At 43.4% G+C, this 27593-nt stretch overlaps 1 protein-coding gene across 2 annotated transcripts in view; it reads left to right on the forward strand.

Annotated features, from left to right (window-relative positions):
• Window positions 1–27593, forward strand: part of LOC122935953 (cytochrome P450 2K6-like) — a 213291-nt gene that overhangs the window by 160576 nt on the left and 25122 nt on the right. For both annotated transcript variants that reach the window (XM_044291918.1, XM_044291919.1), the window contains one exon: window positions 18745–18929. In XM_044291918.1, the coding sequence (XP_044147853.1) occupies window positions 18745–18929 (185 nt within the window). The remainder of the gene's footprint in view (window positions 1–18744; window positions 18930–27593) is intronic.

Here is a 27593-nt window from a genome sequence, read left to right on the forward strand (position 1 = left end):
CAATAATGCCTTTTGTACATCGTCTTATTATCTTTTGGGAGACACCTATGTCATTTCCCTTCAAAAAATTACTTGCTGGTTGAATAAAAGTAACTAAGTCAAAATTTGCCAGGGGTATGAATAATTATGGGCAGCACTGTATAGTACTATAATCTAGATATTTGCAAATTCTCGTAGTGGCAATATTCGCGCTATAAATTTGCGATTAAAATATTTGCGATCAACACTATCCTTTATAACTGTGCCGCTGATCAGCTGAAAAACAAGGAATCACTCGTTTGTCGGCTGATTTGCATATTTTATCAGGATGAAAGATGTACGATAATCATGAGCACATCTCGATGTAATCAAGAATTTGCTTCCGATTATCAATAGAACTGAATGAGGGAGGAATGACGAGCACTGATTTACCTTTTTTTTTTTTTTTTGCGGCCCCTTGAAATAGAGTGATGTGACATTGCGGCCCCCAGACCCAAAAAAATTGTGCACCCCTGCTGCTCTATGGTGTGGGAACTTATTGTCAATGCTCCATGGGAAATGAATATGCAAAGAGAAATCTCCCAAGAAAGAGAAACATACCGAGTTTGGTGCAAACTTTAATGGGATCTAATTATATTCAAAATGGCAGCACATACAGTATATGTGATTACTACAACAATAAAAAGGGTAGTACACAAAAGTATCTGGGAGTGAGAACAAATTTAGGCCCAAATTTGTTTCCCTATTTCACACGTTTTTAATAGAAACATAGAAACATAGAATGTGTCGGCAGATAAGAACCATTTGGCCCATCTAGTCTGCCCAATATACTAAATACTATGGATAGCCCCTGGCCCTATCTTATATGAAGGATGGCCTTATGCCTATCCCATTCATGCTTAAACTCCTCCACTGTATTTGCAGCTGCCACTTCTGCAGGAAGGCTATTCCATGCATCCAATACTCTCTCAGTAAAGTAATACTTCCTGATATTACTTTTAAACCTTTGCCCCTCTAATTTAAAACTATGTCCTCTTGTAGCTGTTTTTCTTCTTTTAAATATTCTTTCCTCTTTTACCTTGGTGATTCCCTTTATGTATTTAAAAGTTTCTATCATATCCCCTCTGTCTCGTCTTTCTTCCAAGCTATACATGTTAAGGTCCTTTAATCTTTCCTGGTAAGTTTTATCCTGCAATCCATGTACCAGTTTAGTAGCTCTTCTCTGAACTCTCTCCAAAGTATCAATATCCTTCTGAAGATATGGTCTCCAGTACTGAGCACAATACTCCAAATGAGGTCTCACTAGTGCTCTGTAGAGCGGCATGAGTACCTCCCTCTTTCTACTGGTAATTCCTCTTGCTATACACCCAAGCATTCTGCTAGCATTTCCTGCTGCTCTGTGACATTGTCTGCCTACCTTTAAGTCTTCTGTAATAATGATCCCTAAATCCCTTTCCTCAGATACTGAGGTTAGGACTGTATCACTGATTTTATATTCTGCTCTTGGGTTTTTACGTCCCAGGTGCATTATCTTGCACTTATCAACATTAAATTTTAGTTGCCAGATTTTTGATAATTCCTCTAGTTTTCCTAAGTCCTTTTGCATTTGGTGTATTTCTCCAGGAACATCAACCCTGTTACAAATCTTTGTGTCATCAGCAAAAAGACACACCTTACCATTAAGGCCTTCTGCAATTTCGCTGATAAAGATATTAAACAATATGGGTCCCAGAACAGATCCCTGAGGTACCCCACTGGTAACAAGACCTTGGTCTGAATATACTCCATTGACTACAACCCTCTGTTGCCTGTCCCTCAGCCACTGCCTAATCCATTCAACAATATGGGAGTCCAAGCCCAATGACTGCACTTTATTGATAAGCCTTCTATGTGGGACAGTATCAAAAGCCTTACTAAAGTCTAGATAAGCGATGTCTACTGCACCTCCTCCATCTATTATTTTAGTCACCCAATCAACAAAATCAATAAGATTAGTTTGATATGATCTCCCTGAAGTAAACCCATGCTGTTTTTCATCTTTCAATCCATGGGATTTTAGATGTTCCACAATCCTCTCCTTAAGTATGGTTTCCATTAATTTCCCCACTATTGATGTCAGGCTTACTGGTCTATAGTTGCCCGATTCCTCCCTTTTACCTTTCTTGTGAATGGGCACAACATTTGCTAATTTCCAATCTTCTGGGACGACTCCTGTTGCCAGTGATTTGTTAAATAAATCTGTTAATGGTTTTGCTAGTTCACCGCTGAGCTCTTTTAATCGCTTTGGGTGTATCCCATCAGGGCCCTGTGATTTATTTGTATTAATTTTAGACAGTTGACTTAGAACCTCTTCCTCTGTAAAGACACATGCGCCAAAAGATTCATTAGTCTTCTTTCCTAACTGAGGTCCTTCTCCTTCATTTTCCTTTGTAAAAACTGAACAGAAGTATTCATTGAGGCAGTCAGCTAGTTCTTTATCTTCTTCCATATACCTTCCTTCTTTAGTTTTTAATTTGGTAATTCCTTGTTTTAGTTTCCTAATAATAATTATTATTTTTTTGGGGGGGGGATTAATGATTATATTCAAACTGGCAGCATATATATACGTGTTTACTACACCAGTACACAGGGTGTACACAACCCTATCTAAGAGGGCCAAAAATATACGCACTACGGAAGGGTTCCAAACAAAAGACTCAGAGTCAGAATGTGGGCCGCAGTTCTCCCTGCTGGCTTCGGAAAGGGTCAACATTATAGTTGAGGAGAAATAAGATAAGAGTGTGGATTGGATGGCTCACTCATTCTCTAATTTACAGTAGGATAATGTGGAAAAAAGAAAACATTTACGGAATACAGCTCAGAGGAATTAGGCGATAAAGAGAATGCAGAATTTATTTTTTTTGTTCAATGATAATGTAACACTTGTACAGCAGACAGGGACAGACATGGACAGTGAGCATTGACATGGGACCCAGCCCACTTTCCCTACCTACTTGCAGTAAGAGCCCTAGGTAGCAAGACCGCAACTAGTTGATGATCCCTACACTACTAAGGTGCAGAGACAGACAGACACCAAAAGACAAAACAACAGTGCAGGTGTGGGTAATGCAGGCGGCATGTGGAGCGCCGTGTCCTGATTGGTCTGCACGCTAGTGTGAGCGGTGCAGAGGGCGTGTTATTTTTCAGGTTATTCCTGCAGTATAGAAATCTTTTGCTAGAGGTAGTTGTGAATTGTGTGTGTGTGTGTGTGTGTATGTGTATACAGTCAGGTCCATAAATATTGGGACATCAACACAATGCTAACATTTTTGGCTCTATACACCACCAAAATGGATTTGAAATGAAACAAACAACATGGGCTTTAACTGCAGACTGTCAGCTTTAATTTGAGGGCATTTACACCTAAATTAGGTGAACGGTGTAGGAATTACAACAGTTTGTTTATGTGCCTCCCACTTGTTAAGGGACCAAAAGTAATGGGACAATTGGCTTCTTGTTCCATGGCCAGGTGTGTGTTATTCCCCCATTATACCAATTACAATGAGCAGATAAAAGGTCCAGAGTTCATTTCAAGTGTGCTATTTGCATTTAGAAACTGTTGCTGTCAACTCTCAAGATGAGATCCAAAGAGCTGTCAGTGAAGCAAGCCATCATTAGGCTGAAAAAAACAAAACAAACCCATCAGAGAGATAGCAAAAACATTAGGCGTGACCAAAACAACTCTTTGGACCATTCTTAAAAAGAAGGAACGCACCGGTGAGCTCAGCAACACCAAAAGACCCGGAAGACCACAGAAAACAACTGTGGTGGATGACCGAATAATTATTTCCCTGGTGAAGAAAACACCCTTCACAACAGTTGGCCAGATCAAGAACACTCTCCAGGAGGTAGGTGTATGTGTGTCAAAGTCAACAATCAAGAGAAGACTTCACCAGAGTGAATACAGAGGGTTCACCACAAGATGTAAACCATTGGTTGAGCCTCTAAAACAGAAAGGCCAGATTAGAGTTTGCCAAACAACATCTAAAGAAGCCTTCACAGTTCTGGAACAATATCCTTTGGACAGATAAGACCAAGATCAACTTGTACCAGAGTGATGGGAAGAGAAGAGTATGGAGAAGGAAAGGAACTGCTCCTGATGATCCCAAGCATACCACCTCATCAGTAAAGCATGGTGGTGGTAGTGTCATGGTATGGGCATGTATGGCTGCCAATGGAACTGATTCTCTTGTATTTATTGATGAGGTGACTACTGACAAAAGCAGCAGGATGAATTCTGAAGTGTTTCGGGCAATATTAGACTGCTCATATTTAGCCAAATGCTTAAGAACCCATTGACACAAAGCATACTGCAAAAGCAACCAAAGAGTTTTTTAAGGGAAAGAAGTGGAATGTTATGCAATAGCCAAGTCAATCACCTGACCTGAATCCGATTGAGCATGCATTTCACTTGCTGAAGACAAAACTGAAGGGAAAATGTGCCAAGAACAAGCAGGAACTGAAGACAGCTGCAGTAGAGGCCTGTCAGAGCATCACCAGGGATGAAACCCAGCGTCTGGTGATGTCTATGCTTACATTTTTTGGGCGATTGTCTTAGGTAGGGTCTAATTTTTTGTGGGATGAGATGACGGTTTAATTGGTACCATTACGGGGCACATATGACTTTTTGATTGCTTCGTATTAAACTTTTTGTGATGTAAGGTGATAAAAAATGGATTTTTTTGGCACTTTAAAAAAATAAAAATATGGTGTTCACCAGATGGGTTGGATCACATGCTATTTTTATAGAGCAGGTCGTTACGGACATGACAATACCATACATGTTTATTTTTTTAACCACCTCCTGTCCACACGTTGACTAAAAATGTCCGGGAGGTGGTTCTATATCTCTGAATAGGCGTTTCTGAACGTCCATTCAGAGATTGCAGCTGCAAGCTAATTGTGCAGCTGCAGATCGGGTTGCCCGCTGTCAGTGACAGCAGGGTAACCATTCGAGAAGGCAGGGACAGTTCCCAGGTGTCCCTGCCTTCTAGATCGCTGTGAATACAGAGCAGGAAGCGCTATGTGCTTTCTGTTCCGGCATGGCGGTCATGTGATCATGCTTTAGGGCCCCTAAAATGCCAGGGCAGTATAAATGCCCCACATGTGACCCCATTTTGGAAAGAAGACATCCCAAGGTATTTCGTGAGGGGCATGGCGAGTTCATAGAAGTTTTTTTTTTGGCACAAGTTAGCGGAAATAGATTTTTTTTTTTCTCACAAAGTCTCCCTTTCCGCTAACTTGTGACAAAAAATAAAATTTTACCTGAACTCGCCATGCCCCTCACAAAATACCTTGGGGTGTCTTCTTTCCAAAATGGGGTCACATGTGGGGTATTTATACTGCCCTGGCATTTTAGGGGCCCTAAAGCGTGAGAAGAAGTCTGGAATATAAATGTCTAAAAAATTTTACGCATTTGGATTCCGTGAGGGGTACGGTGTAGGGATGAGCGAACTCGAACTGTATAGTTCGGGTTCGTACCGAATTTTGGGGTGTCCGTGACACGGACCCGAACCCGGACATTTTCGTAAAAGTCCGGGTTCGGGTTCGGTGTTCGTCGCTTTCTTCGCGCTTTTGTGACGCTTTCTTGGCGCTTTTTGAAAGGCTGCAAAGCAGCCAATCAACAAGCGTCATACTACTTGCCCCAAGAGGCCATCACAGCCATGCCTACTATTGGCATGGCTGTGATTGGCCAGAGCACCATGTGACCCAGCCTCTATTTAAGCTGGAGTCACATGTTGCGGCTGCGACAGTAGGGCGAGATTAGGCAGATTAACTCCTCCAAAGGACTTGATTAACTGATCGATCTGCAGCTGTGGATCATTGAGCTGCTGATCCTCAATTGCTCACTGTTTTTAGGCTGCCCAGACCGTTTGTCAGTCACATTTTTCTGGGGTGATCGGCGGCCATTTTGTGTCTTGTGGTGCGCCAGCACAAGCTGCGACCAAGTGCATTTAACCCTCAATGGTGTGGTTGTTTTTTGGCTAAAGCCTACATCAGGGTGAAGCTGTCACACCAAGTGCATTTAACCAGCAATAGTCTGTTCATTTTTTGGCCATATACAAAATCAGGGGCAAGCTGCGCCTGTCACCAAGTGCATTTAACCCTCAATGGTGTGGTTGTTTTTTGGCTAAAGCCTACATCAGGGTGAAGCTGTCACACCAAGTGCATTTAACCAGCAATAGTCTGTTCATTTTTTGGCCATATACTAAATCAGGGGCAAGCTGCGCCTGTCACCAAGTGCATTTAACCCTCAATGGTGTGGTTGTTTTTTGGCTAAAGCCTACATCAGGGTGAAGCTGTCACACCAAGTGCATTTAACCAGCAATAGTCTGTTTATTTTTTGGCCATATCCCAGTCTAATTCTGTCACTAAATCCATACCGGTCACCCAGCGCCTAAATACTAGGCCTCAAATTTATATCCCGCTAAATCTGTCCTTAGTGCTGTAGCTGGGCGAGTTATTTAGTGTCCGTTCAAGCACATTTCTTGTTCTGGGTTGAAATACAATTCCCAATTTAGCAATTTCATAATTTAGTGGTTTCTGCTATATCAGAGCTATTTGAAATCTATCCCTAAAAGGGTATATAATATTCAAGGTGCACATTGGGTCATTCAGAATAACTTCACACACACCCGCTACTGTGTATTTCCAAGTCTAATTCTGGCACTAAACCCATACCTGTCACCCAGCGCCTAAATACTAGGCCTCAAATTTATATCCCGCTAAATCTGTCCTTAGTGCTGTAGCTGGGCGAGTTATTTAGTGTCCGTTCAAGCACATTTCTTGTTCTGGGTTGAAATACAATTCCCAATTTAGCAATTTCATAATTTAGTGGTTTCTGCTATATCAGAGCTATTTGAAATCTATCCCTAAAAGGGTATATAATATTCAAGGTGCACATTGGGTCATTCAGAATAACTTCACACACACCCGCTACTGTGTATTTCCAAGTCTAATTCTGGCACTAAACCCATACCTGTCACCCAGCGCCTAAATACTAGGCCTCAAATTTATATCCCGCTAAATCTGTCCTTAGTGCTGTAGCTGGGCGAGTTATTTAGTGTCCGTTCAAGCACATTTCTTGTTCTGGGTTGAAATACAATTCCCAATTTAGCAATTTCATAATTTAGTGGTTTCTGCTATATCAGAGCTATTTGAAATCTATCCCTAAAAGGGTATATAATATTCAAGGTGCACATTGGGTCATTCAGAATAACTTCACACACACCCGCTACTGTGTATTTCCAAGTCTAATTCTGGCACTAAACCCATACCTGTCACCCAGCGCCTAAATACTAGGCCTCAAATTTATATCCCGCTAAATCTGTCCCTAGTGCTGTAGCTGGGCGAGTTATTTAGTGTCCGTTCAAGCACATTTCTTGTTCTGGGTTGAAATACAATTCCCAATTTAGCAATTTCATAATTTAGTGGTTTCTGCTATATCAGAGCTATTTGAAATCTATCCCTAAAAGGGTATATAATATTCAAGGTGCACATTGGGTCATTCAGAATAACTTCACACACACCCGCTACTGTGTATTTCCAAGTCTAATTCTGGCACTAAACCCATACCTGTCACCCAGCGCCTAAATACTAGGCCTCAAATTTATATCCCGCTAAATCTGTCCTTAGTGCTGTAGCTGGGCGAGTTATTTAGTGTCCGTTCAAGCACATTTCTTGTTCTGGGTTGAAATACAATTCCCAATTTAGCAATTTCATAATTTAGTGGTTTCTGCTATATCAGAGCTATTTGAAATCTATCCCTAAAAGGGTATATAATATTCAAGGTGCACATTGGGTCATTCAGAATAACTTCACACACACCCGCTACTGTGTATTTCCAAGTCTAATTCTGGCACTAAACCCATACCTGTCACCCAGCGCCTAAATACTAGGCCTCAAATTTATATCCCGCTAAATCTGTCCCTAGTGCTGTAGCTGGGCGAGTTATTTAGTGTCCGTTCAAGCACATTTCTTGTTCTGGGTTGAAATACAATTCCCAATTTAGCAATTTCATAATTTAGTGGTTTCTGCTATATCAGAGCTATTCGAAATCTATCCCTAAAAGGGTATATAATATTCAAGGTGCACATTGGGTCATTCAGAATAACTTCACACACACCCGCTACTGTGTATTTCCAAGTCTAATTCTGGCACTAAACCCATACCTGTCACCCAGCGCCTAAATACTAGGCCTCAAATTTATATCCCGCTAAATCTGTCCTTAGTGCTGTAGCTGGGCGAGTTATTTAGTGTCCGTTCAAGCACATTTCTTGTTCTGGGTTGAAATACAATTCCCAATTTAGCAATTTCATAATTTAGTGGTTTCTGCTATATCAGAGCTATTTGAAATCTATCCCTAAAAGGGTATATAATATTCAAGGTGCACATTGGGTCATTCAGAATAACTTCACACACACCCGCTACTGTGTATTTCCAAGTCTAATTCTGGCACTAAACCCATACCTGTCACCCAGCGCCTAAATACTAGGCCTCAAATTTATATCCCGCTAAATCTGTCCCTAGTGCTGTAGCTGGGCGAGTTATTTAGTGTCCGTTCAAGCACATTTCTTGTTCTGGGTTGAAATACAATTCCCAATTTAGCAATTTCATAATTTAGTGGTTTCTGCTATATCAGAGCTATTTGAAATCTATCCCTAAAAGGGTATATAATATTCAAGGTGCACATAGGGTCATTCAGAATAACTTCACACACCCGCTACTGTGCATTTCCAAATCTAATTCTGTCACTAAACCCATACCTGTCACCCAGCGCCTAAATACTAGGCCTCAAATTTATATCCCGCTAAATCTCTCGTTACCGCTGTCCTGTTGTGGCTGGGAAAGTTATTTAGTGTCCGTCAAAGCACATTTTTTGTTCTGGGTTGAAATACAATTCCCAATTTAGCAATTTCATAATTTAGTCGTTTCTGCTATATCAGAGCTATTTGAAATCTATCCCTAAAAGGGTAGATCATATTGAAGGTGCACATAGGGTCATTCAGAATAACTTCACACACACGCTTCTGTGCATTTCCAAGTCTAATTCTGTCACTAAATCCATACCGGTCACCCAGCGCCTAAATACTAGGCCTCAAATTTATATCCCGCTGAATTTGAATACAATACATTGGGCCAAATAATATATTTGTTGTTGTGGTGAACCATAACAATGAGAAAAACATCTAGTAAGGGACGCGGACGTGGACATGGTCGTGGTGGTGTTAGTGGACCCTCTGGTGCTGGGAGAGGACGTGGCCGTTCTGCCACATCCACACGTCCTAGTGTACCAACTACCTCAGGTCCCAGTAGCCGCCAGAATTTACAGCGATATATGGTGGGGCCCAATGCCGTTCTAAGGATGGTAAGGCCTGAGCAGGTACAGGCATTAGTCAATTGGGTGGCCGACAGTGGATCCAGCACGTTCACATTATCTCCCACCCAGTCTTCTGCAGAAAGCGCACAGATGGCGCCTGAAAACCAACCCCATCAGTCTGTCACATCACCCCCATGCATACCAGGGAAACTGTCTCAGCCTCAAGTTATGCAGCAGTCTCTTATGCTGTTTGAAGACTCCGCTGGCAGGGTTTCCCAAGGGCATCCACCTAGCCCTTCCCCAGCGGTGAAAGACATAGAATGCACTGACGCACAACCACTTATGTTTCCTGATGATGAGGACATGGGAATACCACCTCAGCATGTCTCTGATGATGACGAAACACAGGTGCCAACTGCTGCGTCTTTCTGCAGTGTGCAGACTGAACAGGAGGTCAGGGATCAAGACTGGGTGGAAGACGATGCAGGGGACGATGAGGTCCTAGACCCCACATGGAATGAAGGTCGTGCCACTGACTTTCACGGTTCGGAGGAAGAGGCAGTGGTGAGACCGAGCCAACAGCGTAGCAAAAGAGGGAGCAGTGGGCAAAAGCAGAACACCCGCCGCCAAGAGACTCCGCCTGCTACTGACCGCCGCCATCTGGGACCGAGCACCCCAAAGGCAGCTTCAAGGAGTTCCCTGGCATGGCACTTCTTCAAACAATGTGCTGACGACAAGACCCGAGTGGTTTGCACGCTGTGCCATCAGAGCCTGAAGCGAGGCATTAACGTTCTGAACCTGAGCACAACCTGCATGACCAGGCACCTGCATGCAAAGCATGAACTGCAGTGGAGTAAACACCTTAAAACCAAGGAAGTCACTCAGGCTCCCCCTGCTACCTCTTCTGCTGCTGCCGCCTCGGCCTATTCTGCTGCTGCCGCCTCGGCCTCTTCCTCCGCCTCTGGAGGAACGTTGGCACCTGCCGCCCAGCAAACAGGGGATGTACCACCAACACCACCACCACCACCTCCGTCACCAAGCGTCTCAACCATGTCACACGCCAGCGTTCAGCTCTCCATCTCACAAACATTTGATAGAAAGCGTAAATTCCCACCTAGCCACCCTCGATCCCTGGCCCTGAATGCCAGCATTTCTAAACTACTGGCCTATGAAATGCTGTCATTTAGGCTGGTGGACACAGACAGCTTCAAACAGCTCATGTCGCTTGCTGTCCCACAGTATGTTGTTCCCAGCCGGCACTACTTCTCCAAGAGAGCCGTGCCTTCCCTGCACAACCAAGTATCCGATAAAATCAAGTGTGCACTGCGCAACGCCATCTGTGGCAAGGTCCACCTAACCACAGATACGTGGACCAGTAAGCACGGCCAGGGACGCTATATCTCCCTAACTGCACACTGGGTAAATGTAGTGGCAGCTGGGCCCCAGGCGGAGAGCTGTTTGGCGCACGTCCTTCCGCCGCCAAGGATCGCAGGGCAACATTCTTTGCCTCCTGTTGCCACCTCCTCCTTCTCGGCTTCCTCCTCCTCTTCTTCCACCTGCTCATCCAGTCAGCCACACACCTTCACCACCAACTTCAGCACAGCCCGGGGTAAACGTCAGCAGGCCATTCTGAAACTCATATGTTTGGGGGACAGGCCCCACACCGCACAGGAGTTGTGGCGGGGTATAGAACAACAGACCGACGAGTGGTTGCTGCCGGTGAGCCTCAAGCCCGGCCTGGTGGTGTGTGATAATGGGCGAAATCTCGTTGCAGCTCTGGGACTAGCCAATTTGACGCACATCCCTTGCTTGGCGCATGTGCTGAATTTGGTGGTGCAGAAGTTCATTCACAACTACCCCGACATGTCAGAGCTGCTGCATAAAGTGCGGGCCGTCTGTTCGCGCTTCCGGCGTTCACATCCTGCTGCTGCTCGCCTGTCTGCGCTACAGCGTAACTTCGGCCTTCCCGCTCACCGCCTCATATGCGACGTGCCCACCAGGTGGAACTCCACCTTGCACATGCTGGACAGACTGTGCGAGCAGCAGCAGGCCATAGTGGAGTTTCAGCTGCAGCACGCACGGGTCAGTCGCACTACAGAACAGCACCACTTCACCACCAATGACTGGGCCTCCATGCGAGACCTGTGTGCCCTGTTGCGCTGTTTCGAGTACTCCACCAACATGGCCAGTGGCGATGACACCGTTATCAGCGTTACAATACCACTTCTATGTCTCCTTGAGAAAACACTTAGGGCGATGATGGAAGAGGAGGTGGCCCAGGAGGAGGAGGAGGAGGAGGAGGAAGAGGGGTCATTTTTAGCACTTTCAGGCCAGTCTCTTCGAAGTGACTCAGAGGGAGGTTTTTGGCAACAGCAGAGGCCAGGTACAAATGTGGCCAGCCAGGGCCCACTACTGGAGGACGAGGAGGACGAGGATGAGGAGGAGGTGGAGGAGGATGAGGATGAAGCATGGTCACAGCGGGGTGGCACCCAACGCAGCTCGGGCCCATCACTGGTGCGTGGCTGGGGGGAAAGGCAGGACGATGACGATACGCCTCCCACAGAGGACAGCTTGTCCTTATCCCTGGGCAGCCTGGCACACATGAGCGACTACATGCTGCAGTGCCTGCGCAACGACAGCAGAGTTGCCCACATTTTAACCTGTGCGGACTACTGGGTTGCCACCCTGCTGGATCCACGCTACAAAGACAATGTGCCCACCTTACTTCCTGCACTGGAGCGTGATAGGAAGATGCGCGAGTACAAGCGCACGTTGGTAGACGCGCTACTGAGAGCATTCCCAAATGTCACAGGGGAACAAGTGGAAGCCCAAGGCCAAGGCAGAGGAGGAGCAAGAGGTCGCCAAGGCAGCTGTGTCACGGCCAGCTCCTCTGAGGGCAGGGTTAGCATGGCAGAGATGTGGAAAACTTTTGTCAACACGCCACAGCTAACTGCACCACCACCTGATACGCAACGTGTTAGCAGGAGGCAACATTTCACTAACATGGTGGAACAGTACGTGTGCACACCCCTCCACGTACTGACTGATGGTTCGGCCCCATTCAACTTCTGGGTCTCTAAATTGTCCACGTGGCCAGAGCTAGCCTTTTATGCCTTGGAGGTGCTGGCCTGCCCGGCAGCCAGCGTTTTGTCTGAACGTGTATTCAGCACGGCAGGGGGCGTCATTACAGACAAACGCAGCCGCCTGTCTACAGCCAATGTGGACAAGCTGACGTTCATAAAAATGAACCAGGCATGGATCCCACAGGACCTGTCCGTCCCTTGTCCAGATTAGACATTAACTACCTCCCCATAACCATATATTATTGGACTCCAGGGCACTTCCTCATTCAATCCTATTTTTATTTTCATTTTACCATTATATTGCGATGCTACCCAAAGTTGAATGAACCTCTCCTCTGCCTGTGTGCTAGGCCTAAATATATGCCAATGGACTGTTGCAGTGGTGGCTGACATGAAGCCTGATTCTCTGCTATGACATGCAGACTAATTCTCTGCTGACATGAAGCCAGATTGTCTGTTACGGGACCTCTCTCCTCTGCCTGGGTGCTGGGCCTAAATTTATGACAATGGACTGTTGCAGTGGTGGCTGACGTGAAGCCTCATTCTCTGCTATGACATGCAGACTGATTCTCTGCTGACATGAAGCCAGATTGTCTGTTACGGGACCTCTCTCCTCTGCCTGTGTGCTAGGCCTAAATATATGCCAATGGACTGTTGCAGTGGTGGCTGACGTGAAGCCTGATTCTCTGCTATGACATGCAGACTGATTCTCTGCTGTCATGAAGCCAGATTGTCTGTTACAGGACCTCTCTGCTCTGCCTGTGTGCTAGGCCTAAATATATGCCAATGGACTGTTGCAGTGGTGGGTGACGTGAAGCCTCATTCTCTGCTATGACATGCAGACTGATTCTCTGCTGACATGAAGCCAGATCCTCTTTTACGGGACCTCTCTCCTCTGCCTGGGTGCTGGGCCTAAATTTATGACAATGGACTGTTGCAGTGGTGGCTGACGTGAAGCCTCATTCTCTGCTATGACATGCAGACTGATTCTCTGCTGACATGAAGCCAGATCCTCTGTTACGGGACCTCTCTCCTCTGCCTGGGTGCTGGGCCTAAATTTATGACAATGGACTGTTGCAGTGGTGGCTGACGTGAAGCCTGATTCTCTGCTATGACATGCAGACTGATTCTCTGCTGTCATGAAGCCAGATTGTCTGTTACGGGACCTCTCTGCTCTGCCTGTGTGCTAGGCCTAAATATATGCCAATGGACTGTTGCAGTGGTGGGTGACGTGAAGCCTGATTCTCTGCTATGATATGAAGACTGATTCTCTGCTGACATGAAGCCAGATTGTCTGTTACGGGACCTTTCTCCTCTGCCTGGGTTCTGGGCCTAAATTTATGAAAATTGACTCTTACAGTGGTGGGTGACGTGAAGCCTGATTCTCTGCTATGATATGAAGACTGATTCTCTGCTGACATGAAGCCAGATTGTCTGTTACGGGACCTTTCTCCTCTGCCTGGGTTCTGGGCCTAAATTTATGAAAATTGACTCTTACAGTGGTGGGTGACGTGAAGCCTGATTCTCTGCTATGATATGAAGACTGATTCTCTGCTGACATGAAGCCAGATTCTCTGTTACGGGACCTCTCTCCTCTGCCTGGGTGCTGGGCCTAAATTTATGACAATGGACTGTTGCAGTGGTGGCTGACGTGAAGCCTGATTCTCTGCTATGACATGCAGACTGATTCTCTGCTGACATGAAGCCAGATCCTCTGTTACGGGACCTCTCTCCTCTGCCTGTGTGTGTGCTGGGCCTAAATATATGCCAATGGACTGTTGCAGTGGTGGCTGACGTGAAGCCTCATTCTCTGCTATGACATGCAGACTGATTCTCTGCTGACATGAAGCCAGATTCTCTGTTACGGGACCTCTCTCCTCTGCCTGTGTGTGTGCTGGGCCTAAATATATGCCAATGGACTGTTGCAGTGGTGGCTGACGTGAAGCCTCATTCTCTGCTATGACATGCAGACTGATTCTCTGCTGACATGAAGACAGATTCTCTGTTACGGGACCTCCCTCCTCTGCCTGGGTGCTGGGCCTAAATATATGCCAATGGACTGTTGCAGTGGTGGCTGACGTGAAGCCTCATTCTCTGCTATGACATGCAGACTAATTCTCTGCTGACATGAAGCCAGATTCTCTGTTACGGGACCTCTCTCCTCTGCCTGTGTGTGTGCTGGGCCTAAATATATGCCAATGGACTGTTGCAGTGGTGGCTGACGTGAAGCCTCATTCTCTGCTATGACATGCAGACTAATTCTCTGCTGACATGAAGACAGATTCTCTGTTACGGGACCTCCCTCCTCTGCCTGGGTGCTGGGCCTAAATATATGCCAATGGACTGTTGCAGTGGTGGCTGACGTGAAGCCTCATTCTCTGCTATGACATGCAGACTGATTCTCTGCTGACATGAAGCCAGATTCTCTGTTACGGGACCTCTCTCCTCTGCCTGGGTGCTGGGTAGTGTTGAGCGCGAATATTCGAAAAGCAAATTTTTTTCGCGAATATCGCAACTTCGCGATTTCGCGAATATTTCGAATATAGTGCTATATATTCGTAAAAACGAATATTCGTTTTTTGTTTTCCCCCCCCCCCCCACAAAATTACAGTACACATATAATTGATTGTTTCCCAAAGGTCCAACAGCTCAGATCTTACTCACATTGCCTAGAAAGTGATTGAGGCGCGAATCTTCGTAAGGCGATTTTATTAGCGCACATGCGAATATCGGCACGTCCCAGAACAGAGGCAAAGGGCTTTGCATTCATACATTAGTGAATTGAGTTGCGAATCTTCGTAAGGCGATTTTATTAGCGCACATGCGAATATCTACACTTGTCCCAGAACAGAGGCAAAGGGCTTTGCATTCATACATTAGTGATTGAATTGAGCTGCGAATCTTCGTAAGGCGATTTTATTAACGCAAATGCAAATATCTACACTTGTCCCCAGAACAGAGAGGCAAAGGCCTGTGCATTCATATAGTATAGCACCATATTCGCGAATACGTAGAACTTCGTAAAATTCGATTAACGAAAATTCGTATTTTTTATTTTACTTTCCACCTTACAGATTACATTGATCTGTACTCTGTCAACTACTGTCATCACCCCCCACTGTATCTCGATTGATTCCCAAAAGTCTCACATTCCCTAGAAAGTGATTGAGGTGCGAATCTTCGTAAGGCGATTTTATTAGCGCACATGCGAATATCTACACTTGTCCCAGAACAGAGGCAAAGGGCATTGCATTCATACATTAGTGATTGAATTGAGTTGCGAATCTTCGTAAGGCGATTTCATTAGCGCACATGTGAATTTTGCATAAAATATATGTATTATGCGATGCGAAAATTCGAATTATCGCATATGCGAAATAATAACGAATTTGAATAATCGCGAATATTTTACGAATATTCTTTCGAATATTCACAAAATTTCGCGAATTCGAATATGGGACATGCCGCTCAACACTAGTGCTGGGCCTAAATTTATGACAATGGACTGTTGCAGTGGTGGGTGACGTGAAGCCTGATTCTCTGCTATGACATGCAGACTGATTCTCTGCTGACATGAAGCCAGATTGTCTGTTACGGGACCTCTCTCCTCTGCCTGGGTGCTGGGCCTAAATATATGCCAATGGACTGTTGCAGTGGTGGCTGACGTGAAGCCTCATTCTCTGCTATGACATGCAGACTAATTCTCTGCTGACATGAAGACAGATTCTCTGTTACGGGACCTCTCTCCTCTGCCTGGGTGCCGGGGCCTAAATATCTGAGAATGGACTGTTCCAGTGGTGGGTGACGGGAAGCCAGATTCTCTGCTATGGAACCTCTCTCCAATTGATTTTGGTTAATTTTTATTTATTTAATTTTTATTTTAATTCATTTCCCTATCCACATTTGTTTGCAGGGGATTTACCTACATGTTGCTGCCTTTTGCAGCCCTCTAGCTCTTTCCTGGGCTGTTTTACAGCCTTTTTAGTGCCGAAAAGTTCGGGTCCCCATTGACTTCAATGGGGTTCGGGTTCGGGACGAAGTTCGGATCGGGTTCGGATCCCGAACCCGAACATTTCCGGGATGTTCGGCCGAACTTCTCGAACCCGAACATCCAGGTGTTCGCTCAACTCTAGTACGGTGAGTTCATGTGAGATTTTATTTTTTTGTCACTAGTTAGTGGAATATGAGACTTTGTAAGAAAAAAAAAAAAAAAAAGTATTTCCGGTAACTTGTGCCAAAAAAATGTCTGAATAGAGCCTTACATGGGGGTGATCAATGACAGGGGGGTGATCAGGGAGTCTATATGGTGTGATCACCTCCCTGTCATTGATCACCCCCCTGTCATTGATCACCCCCCTGTAAGGCTCCATTCAGAGGTCCGTATGTGTTTTGCGGATCTGCGGATCCATGGATCGGATCTGCAAAACACATAGGGACGTCTGAATGGAGAATTACAGGGGGGTGATCAATGACAGGGGGGTGATCACCCCATATAGACTCCCTGATCACCACCCTGTCATTGATCACCCCCCTGTAAGGCTCCATTCAGACGTCCCTATGTGGGGTGATCAATGACAGGGGGGTGATCAATGACAGGGTGGTGTTATTAATAAGGACCTACCAACTAAACTATATAAAGTTAGTATTTTAAGAATATAAAAAAAAAATAATGCAATTTTGACCAAAAACAACAAAAACGCTAACGCGTTTTCTGGTCTTTTTTGAATCATTTACTGAATACATACAGTGGATTGTTATTCAAACTATATCTGGAAGAAAACATATATACTTTATACTCTGAAACATACTACCTATATATGAAAAATGACATGTAAGAATTCCTACCAGAGTTTCCAACACCACGAAAAACCGGGTCTTCGATGTAGCCATCGACAATATATAAGGAGAAAGTAGTTTGGTTTCTATTCAAGCCACTGATGAAGAGGTGAGGTCACCTCGAAACACGTCTGGTGGGCTAAAGAAACCAAACTATCAAATATATATCCTGCTGGACCGAAAAGTGTGCACTCGATATAATAGGAACTATAAAAGACAATTAGAATAACTTAGTTTTCTCCAGCACCTATTTGTAGAGAAGTCACGTGACCACAAACCACCACGTGGGACGCCGACATTTGAGCGCCACAATAGCGCAATACGAAAGAAAAAACTGTTCCCGGTTTGGGTGAGTAGCTGTACTGCAGGAGGGACACCCCTGCAGTAAGCATAATCAAGTCTTGCGTAAGTAGAGACAATTGAGTACTTAGCCATTTGCAAGAAAAAATTGCATTCATAATTCGAAAGCTATCTATCGATCAAAGCTACATAGTCTGATTATTTCAACTGAAAATAATATATCAATCACACCAATATTGAAGTGGACTGAATCAAAGCTATTATTACTTATACAGGACATCTGGATGACCATATATTCTGCAGAGTACAAGAACTATTTCAACTACGCACTTTATAAATACACTATACGGGACTCTGAATTGATTCACTAGCAACTTCGATAGTGCATATCTATATATTTTTCTTGATGATCAATTCACATCTGAATTTTATCCGAATTTTATCAGAATATTCTCATCTGATATTGTACTCGATTTCTATTTGACTACATTTTACCATATATTTTAATACTACATTTTTACCCTATTTGATGTTGGTTTTATGTCTGTTATTTTTACTATATGGTCCTAATTTATGCTGTGTGATTATATTTTAGTATATATTATATATTTTGTTTCTACTATCTACCAAAGTTTAATAATTCCAATAAATGTGTTATATATGTGTGAAATACAGATGGTGAGTGCCTGCAGATCAATACACAGGAGTTTAAGCATGCATGGGATAGGCATAAGGCCAGCTTTCATATAAGATAGGGCCAAGGGCTATTCATAGTATTCAGTATATTGGGAAGACTAGATGGGCCAAATGGTTCTTATCTGCCGACACATTCTATGTTTCTATGTTTCTGTGAAAATGGGGAAACAAAATGAAAGTATTTGCTTGCAGATAACTGAGTTTGAGTTGCACCTGCACTTCTGATATCAGGAACAGCCACATGTCTGTTAGAAGCTGCCTTGCTTTTCTTTATTGTACACAACACAAACAATTCTTCTTTGGAATCCACCTTCTTGCACAGGTATTTTGTAAAATAAAAGGTGGAATCTGGTCTATGGGCAATTAGGCCAGTTCTACTTTACACCAGTTTGAAAAATCTCCCCCCAATGTGTCTATGAAAAACACCTAAAAACACTTTAGAAAAATCTAGATTTATGCCTGATTTAATCCTATTTTACTTATCTTATTTAGAAAAAGTCCAGGAGGAGATTTCGAGAGTCTTGGGATCTGCACAACCCATGTACAGCCACCGAGGACAAATGCCTTTTACAAATGCAGTAATACATGAAATCCAAAGGTTCTCTGATATTCTTCCTACTGGTGTTCTCCGTGAAACAACCAAAGATGTGACCTTCAGAGGATACTTTATTCCTAAAGTAAGTACAAAATATAAACTGTGCATCAGTGATCATTACCCAACCAGCAATGCTGCTAATAACATTACCTATATTTATCAGGAAATATTAACCAATATGGTCCCTATTACAATGAATGATATAGTGCTTTTGGGCTACACACAGACTGTGTATGGTAAGAACTTCCATACCCTTTGGATTCCTGAAAGAATATACCCTGTCAAAAGCATTAGCATTGACCAGTTATTTACAACCGGGATCACAATCTTGCACCTTTGAGACACAATACATTACTGTATGTTCAAATATTAATACTTCAACAAGAGCAAGTGCTCATAATAAAGCAAAAAAATATAAAGCATTGTTTACCCATTGCACAACACTACTGTACTTTACTACTAGATTCTACATGTTTCATTAGCAACACATAATGCTATCTATAGGAATACAAGTAAATGAGTTCATCACTAGTGATGAGCGGCAGGGGCAATATTCGAATTCGCGATATTTCGCGAATATTTGGGCGAATATTCGCCATATATTCGAGAATTCGCGAATTCATGATCTCCAGGCATTATTTTCTTGATTGCGAAAATTCGCATAAAATTCGCATTAAAATGTTCGCATAAAAATTTGCAGGAACTGGTATTTTCCCGAAAATCGAATATTCGCAATTACGAATATATTTTGCGATATTCAAAATATTCACGAATTCTCGAAGTGCCGATATTCGCGATTAAAATTCGCAATTCGAATATTGGTGAGCAACACTATTCATCACAACCAGCTTTGTGCAATGTTTCATCAAAGAGTGATTTTTTACTTGGACACAAAAATATACTGTACAAAAAAAATAAAAATGGGGGTGAGGTTTCGTGAAGGGCCCTTGCCCCAGGTGTAATATAGTAGGAGTATGGAGAGGGTTGCAAAACTAGGGTGTATGGACTTCTTGCCTATGCGGTTTGAAGTTACAACAACTTCAGCTAATTGCCGGCTGTTGTAACTTGATAGCTCTTTTGGGATGGACAGGATGAGGATAAGCAAAATGTATGTGCAGAGTGTGTGAAGTGTGAACAGTGCGCAGAGAGATCCTCATAGCTCCCTCCCCACTGCTGTGCTGGGAAGCTATAATGTCCTGCAAAAGGGTTAAGTATGTGTACTGTGTGTAATATGCCAGAATATTTATATGTGTTATGTGTGTAATGTATATATGTAATTTGGATATATATGCATGTATGAATTAATAGGCACTACGTGTGTGTAATATTTAGGTATATAGTATATACATGTAATGTGTATGTATGTAGGCAATATGTGCAATAAGTGTATGTAATGTTCATATTATGTTTCTGTAATGTGTTTCTAAACCTGTATAAAAATGTACTTGTAATATGTAATGTGTATGGATAATGTGTTTGTGTAACGTATATACACTACTCACAAAAAATTTGGGATATTTGGCTTTCATATAAAATTTATGGAAAATAAGTTTCCACTACAGTGATATTATATCATGAAAGTAGGGCATTTACGTAGAAGCAGCAATGGTGATTTCCTTTTCTCAAACAATTTATTGAAAGAAAAGCCAAGAACAGTGGTGGGTATACCCCACAAAAATGTTAATGTCTCAAAAACTTATCATGTGGCTGTGAGCATGTTTACAAGTCGACTTATTGTCTGAGGCAGGACATCCCACTCTTCTTGAAGGGCTGCCCTCAGGTCATTGAGGTTCAAGAGTTTACACAGTAACTCAGTTAATCCCATAGGTTTTCAATGGGATTCATGTCTGGAGAAAGTGCAGGCCACACCATTTGAGATACCCCAGTCTCTAGCAGCCTTTCCCTAATTATACAACCTGAATAAAACCACTGTATTTAAAGGGAATTTCAAATGTCTTGATGATGTAAGGGCACAACAATTGTGTATTTTATTAATAGAAGAATATAAGCCCTTTATATACGGGGTGTATCTAACATGGCCTGACCCACACTAGGCCACAATTAAAGATTTGTGCACAAAATGGCTGTATTTCAAATACCTGAATAGAACCCCTGTATTTAAAGGGTGTATATCACAATGACTTCTGCAGCAAAGGCTGCCCAAAAGAGTGTTAGTTTAATAACTGAATATGACAGCAGTATATAACCCTGGATTTTCAAATGTCTTGAGGCTGCAAGGGTGCAACAATTGTGTTTTTTGCCCAAAAAAGGGTGTTTTATTAATAAAAGAATATAAGCCCTGTATATACAGGGTGTATCTCACACGGCCTGACCCACACTAGGCCACAATAAGAGATTTGTGCACAAAATGGCGGTATTTCAAATATCTGAATAGAACCCCTGTATTTAAACGGTGTATCTGACAATGGCATCTGCATCAAAGGCTGCCAACTATATATTTTTTGCCAAAACGAGTGTTAGTTTAATAACTGAATATGACCGCAGTATATAACCCTGGAATTTCAAACGTATTGATGCTGCAAGGCCTGAAAAATTTAGCATTTTGCCCAAAAAAGGGTGTTTTATTAATAGAAGAATATAAGCCCTTTATATACAGGGTGTATCTCACACGCCCTGACCCACACTAAGTCGCAATTAAAGGTTTGTGCACAAAATGGCTGTATTTCAAATACCTGAATAGAACCCCTGTATTTGAAGGGTGTATCTCACAAAATGGCGGTATTTCAAATATCTGAATAGAACCCCTGTATTTAAACGGTGTATCTCACAATGGCATCTGCAGCAAAGGCTGCCAAATTTTTATTTTTTTGCTAAAACGGGTGTTTGTTTAATAACTGAATAGGACCGCAGTTTATAACCCTGGAATTTCAAACGTCTTGATGCTGCAAGGCCTGAAAAATTGTGTATTTTGCCCAAAAAAGGGTGTTTTATTAATAGAACAATATAGCCCCTGTATATAAAGGGTGTATCTCACACTCCTTGACCCACACTAGGCCGCAATTTAAAGCTTTGTGCACAAAATGGCTGTATTTTAAATACCTGAATAGAACCCCTGAATAGCAAAAATTGTCCAGCTCCTTTTCCTTAAAAACCAATGCTTTATTCTTTTACATATTCAATTAAAATCCATGTGTACAAACGGAAACTGTAGCACAATTTGATGCGTTTCAAGCCACTTGCGTATGGGCCCTTCATCCAGAATTTTTTTTTGCTATTCCTGGATTGCTCACCTGGCTGCGTCTAGACCAGTACAGTCCGTTATTATTTTTTTTAAATTTAACCCCTCTAGCCCTATTTTACTAAGCATTCTGTATTACGTATGCTATTATTTTCCCTTATAACCATGTTATACGGGAAAATAATAATGATCAGGTCCCCATCCTGATCATCTCCTAGCAACCATGCGTGAAAATCTCACCGCATCTGCACTTCTATGGGGCCTGCGTTGCGCGAAAAACGCACAAAATAGAGCATGCTGCGATTTTCACGCAACGCACAAGTGATGCGTGAAAATCACCACTCATGTGCACAGCCCCATAGAAATAAATGGGTCCGGATTTAGTGCGGGTGCAATGTGTTCACCTCACGCATTGCACCAGCGCGGAAATAGGTGTGAAAGAGGCCTAAGAATCTTTCTGTTTTAATGTTTTATTTATTTTCAGAACTGTTTGCCCACCTGTATGTATGTATATCTGCTATTTATTTACTTTTTTGTAACTACGTACTGTACATGTTCATACATTAAAGCTAAAACTTTAATGGCTTACTCTGTAGTCTAAAACTGACCCAGTTACCTTTGGTTTAAGTGCATAAGAGCAGTTTGTGTTACAGTGTGTCTTCTAAGTGTGGCTATGTGCTACATGTGTGCCTGCTTGTGAGTAGGACTTTTGCAGTGGCCGGCTTTGGTGTGGCCTGGATACCTTCAAGGTGTCACCACATGTTGCTGCTCTCTGGAACGGATAGTAAGGTGTGGTGCACCCCAATGGCAAATACGTCCAGAGAGTCAGGGTCTGCAGTAAACCAGTGTGCTTTTTTCCTTGAGGAATTCAGGTGCAAAACAATACAGATGAGGTATAGGGCTGACCTCTCCAATCTACTCCCTGGCAGAAGAAGGGTTTAATGCGGAGGAGGGGTCTGAGATAGCTGTCCCTTTCTCGCTGGTACCCTGTATAAAAGTTGGAGACTTAGGTCTATGGTCTATGGCAGGGGTGGCAACCTTACAGATTCAAAGAGCCAGAAAAAAAAATCGTATAACTGCCAGGAGCAACAAGCTATCCGTTTACACAAATATGCGTTCACACGACAGTATTACTGCAATTGAGTTATCAAACATTTAACCCCTTAAGGACTCAACCCTATTTCACCTTAAGGACTTGGCCATTTTTTGCAAATCTGACCAGTGTCACTTTAAGTGCTGATAACTTTAAAACGCTTTGACTTATCCAGGCCGTTCTGAGACTGTTTTTTCGTCACATATTGTACTTCATGACACTGCAAAAATTGGGTCAAAAAAGTTAATTTTTTTGGATAAAAAAATACCATATTTACCAAAAATTTTGAAAAATTAGCAAATTTCAAAGTTTCAGTTTCTCTACTTCTGTAATACATAGCAATACCCCCAAAAATGTTGATGACTTTACATTCCCCATATGTCTACTTCATGTTTGCAGCATTTTGGGAATGATATTTTATTTTTTGGGGATGTTACAAGGCTTAGAAGTTTAGAAGCAAATCTTGAAATTTTTCAGAAATTTACAAAAACCCAATTTTCAGGGACCACTACAGGTCTGAAGTCACTTTGCGAGGCTTACATAATAGAAACTGCCCAAAAATGACCCCATTCTATAAACTACACCCCTCAAGGTATTCAAAACTAATTTTACAAACTTCGTTAACCCTTTAGGTGTTGCACAAGAGTTATTGGCAAATGGGGATGAAATTTGAGAATTTCATTTTTTTGCCTAATTTTCAATTGTAACCCATTTTTTCCACTAACAAAGCAAGGGTTAACAGCCAAACAAGACTGTATCTTTATTGCCCTGACTCTGCCGTTTACAGAAACACCCCATATGTGGCCGTAAACTACTGTACGGCCACACAGCGGGGCGTAGAGTGAAAGGTGCGCCGTATGGTTTTTGGAAGCCAGATTTTGCTGGACAGTTTTTTTGACACCATGTCCCATTTGAAGCCCCCTGATGCACCCCTAGAGTAGAAACTCCATAAAAGTGACCCCATCTAAGAAACTACACCCCTCAAGGTATTCAAAACTGATTTTACAAACTTCGTTAACCCTTTAGGTGTTGCACAAGATTTAATGGAAAATAGAGATACAATTTCAAAATTTCACTTTTTTGGCAGATTTTCCATTTTAATATTTTTTTTCCAGTTACAAAGCAAGGGTTAACAGCCAAACAAAACTCATTATTTATGGCCCTGATTCTGTAGTTTACAGAAACACCCCATATGTGGTTGTAAACTGCTGTACGGGCACACGGCAGGGCGCAGAAGTAAAGGAATGCCATACGGTTTTTGGAAGGCAGATTTTGCTGGACTGGTTTTTTGACACCATGTCCCATTTGAAGCCCCCCTGATGCACCCCTAGAGTAGAAACTCCATAAAAGTGACCCCATTTTAGAAACTACGGGATAGGGTGGCAGTTTTGTTGGTACTAGTTTAGGGTACATATGATTTTTGGTTGCTCTATATTACACTTTTTTGTGCGGCAAGGTAACAAGAAATAGATTTTTTGGCACGTTTTTATTTTTAGTTATTTACAAAATTCATCTGACAGGTTAGATCATGTGGTAATTTTATAGAGCAGGTTGTCACGGACGTGGCGATACCTAATATGTATACAATTTTTTTTATTTATGTAAGTTTTACACAATGATTTCATTTTTAAAACAAAAAAAATGTTTTAGTGTCTCCATAGTCTAAGAGCCATAGTTTTTTCAGTTTTTGGGCAATTATCTTAAGTAGGGTCTCATTTTTTGCGGGATGAGATGACGGTTTGATTGGCACTATTTTGGGGTGCATATGACTTTTTGATCGCTTGCTATTACACTTTTTGTGATGTAAGATGGCAAAAAATGGCTTTTTTTACACCGTTTTTATTACGGTGGTCATCTGAGGGGTTAGGTCATGTGATATTTTTATAGAGCTGGTCGATAAGGACGCGTCAATACCTAATATGTATACTTTTTTTATTTATTTAAGTTTTACACAATGATTTCATTTTTGAAACAAAAAAAATCATGTTTTAGTGTTTCCATAGTCTAAGAGCCATAGTTTTTTCAGTTTTTGGGTGATTATCTTGGGTAGGGTATGATTTTTGCGGGATGAGATGACGGTTTGATTGGTACTATTTTGGCATACATGCGACTTTTTTGATCACTTTTATTACCTTTTTTGGGAAGTAAGGTGGGCAAAATTTCAATTTTCTCATAGTTTTTATTTTTATTTTTTTATGGCGTTCACCGTGCGGGGAAAGTAAAATGACCGTTTTATAGATCAGGTCGTTATGGACGCGGCGATACCTAATATGTGTAGTATATATATATATATTTTTTTATTCAGTGATAAATGTGTTTTTTTTTATCTTAACTTTTTTCACTTTTTTTTTACATTTTTTTTGACCCAGACCCACTTGGTTCTTGAAGATCCAGTGTGTCTGATGTCTGTATAATACAGTACTGTACAATATATATTGTACTGCACTGTATTTTACTTACCACTTTGTCTGAACAGATCTCTGCCTTCAGCACAGATCTGTTCAGCACCATGGACAGCAGGACGCCTGAGAGGCGTCCTGTTGCCATGGGAACCTTCCCCGTCTGCTCAGTAGTGTTCAGAACTTCGCAGACGGGGAAGGGTAAGGACGGGGCTTGGGGGGCTGCCTGGGAGCTCTCTCCCTCTCCCATCGGGGGGCTGCAAAGGCACAGCAGCCCCCGATAGGAGAGGGAGGGAGCTCCCTGAGCTGTTAACCTTTTCCATACAGCGGTCCGTACGGACCGCTGTATGGAAAGGGTTAAACGGCTGACATCGCATCACCGATGTCAGCCGTTTATACCAGGGTGCCAGCAATGTGCTGGCACCCTGGTATACCCACTAGAAGCCAACGATTATTCAAGGGGAGGCGGGCGGGGGATCGTGATGCGGGGATCAGAATCGGCTAAAAGCGCAGCAAACCGCAGGTCTGAATTGACCTGCGGTTTGCTTCGATCGCCGATACGGGGGGGTCACATGACCCCCCTCGGTGTTGTGACAGGATGCCGGCTGAATGATTTCAGCCGAAATCCCGTTCGGATTAACCCCCGGGGCGGCCGCAATCTTATTTTAAACTCATGACGTACCGGTACGTCATGGGTCCTTAAGGACTCGGGAACCATGCCGTACCGATACGTCCTAAGTCATTAAGGGGTAGTGCATTTAAACCACCTTTCCTACCTGTAGTGTAGACAGCTTTACTGAGACTTCTGGCAATCTTTGTTTTTCACAATGTGTTTCAAGATTTCTCAGATGACACGCCATGCACAGATGATACCCTTATGCTCAGATGACCGCCTATGCTCAGATGACCGCTCATGCTCAGATGACACCCCATGCACAGATGACACCCCATGCACAGATGACAACCTTATGATCAGATGACCGCTCATGCTTAGATGACCGCCCATGCTCTGATGACCGCCCATGCTCAGATGACCGGCCATGCTCAGATGACCGGCCATGCTCAGATGATGCCCCATGCTCAGATGACCGTCCATGCTCAGATGACACCCCATGCACAAATGACTGCCCCATGCTCAGATGACTGCCCCATGCTCAGATGACACCCTTATGCTCAGATGACCGCCCATGCTCAGATGACTGTCCCATGCTCAGATGACCGCCCTATGCTCAGATGACTGCTCATGCTCAGATGACTGTCCCATGCTCAGATGACCGCCCTATGGTCAGATGACCACTCTATGCTCAGATGACCGCCCTATGCTCAGATGACCGCCCATGCTCAGATGACCGCCCATGCTCAGATGACCGCTCTTGCTCAGATGACCGCCCCATGTTCAGATGACCGCCCCATGTTCAGATGACCGCTCATGCTCAGATGACCGCCCCATGCTCAGATGATGCCCCATGCTCAGATGACCGCTCATGCTAAGATGACTGCCCATGTTCAGATGACCGCCCATGCTCAGATGACCGCCCCATGCTCAGATGACGCCTCATGCTCAGATGACCGCCCATGCACAGATGACCGCCCATGCTCAGATGACTGCCCCATGCTCAGATGACCGCCCTATGCTCAGATGACCGCTCTATGCTCAGATGACCGCCCCATGCTCAGATGACCGCCCCATGCTCAGATGACCGCCCCATGCTCAGTTGATGCCCTCACCCCCATTCTGAGATCATGTGTGTGTGTGGGGGGGGGTGATATGACATAGGGGAGATGTGAGCATGTGGTGTCTGATTTTTGGTGTCTTATGTGAGTACTGGGAGGCTAATTTTGTGGGTCTAATGAGGATTTGGGGTCTTATCTGAGCTCATGCTACCCCCATGTCAGATAAAACCCTCATGATCAGTACTTTAATAAAATAAAACGGTGTGGGAGGCTTATCCTACCTCTGCTGCCGCTGGTCTGAAGACTGTGGTGCCCTCTCCACAGTAACCTGACGTGCAAGGCGTCAGGTCAGAGCGCGGGCCTCCACGTTTTAAGGGGGGT

This window comes from Bufo gargarizans, chromosome 4 (assembly GCF_014858855.1).
Source record: "Bufo gargarizans isolate SCDJY-AF-19 chromosome 4, ASM1485885v1, whole genome shotgun sequence".
Classification (NCBI taxonomy): Eukaryota; Metazoa; Chordata; class Amphibia; order Anura; family Bufonidae; genus Bufo; species Bufo gargarizans.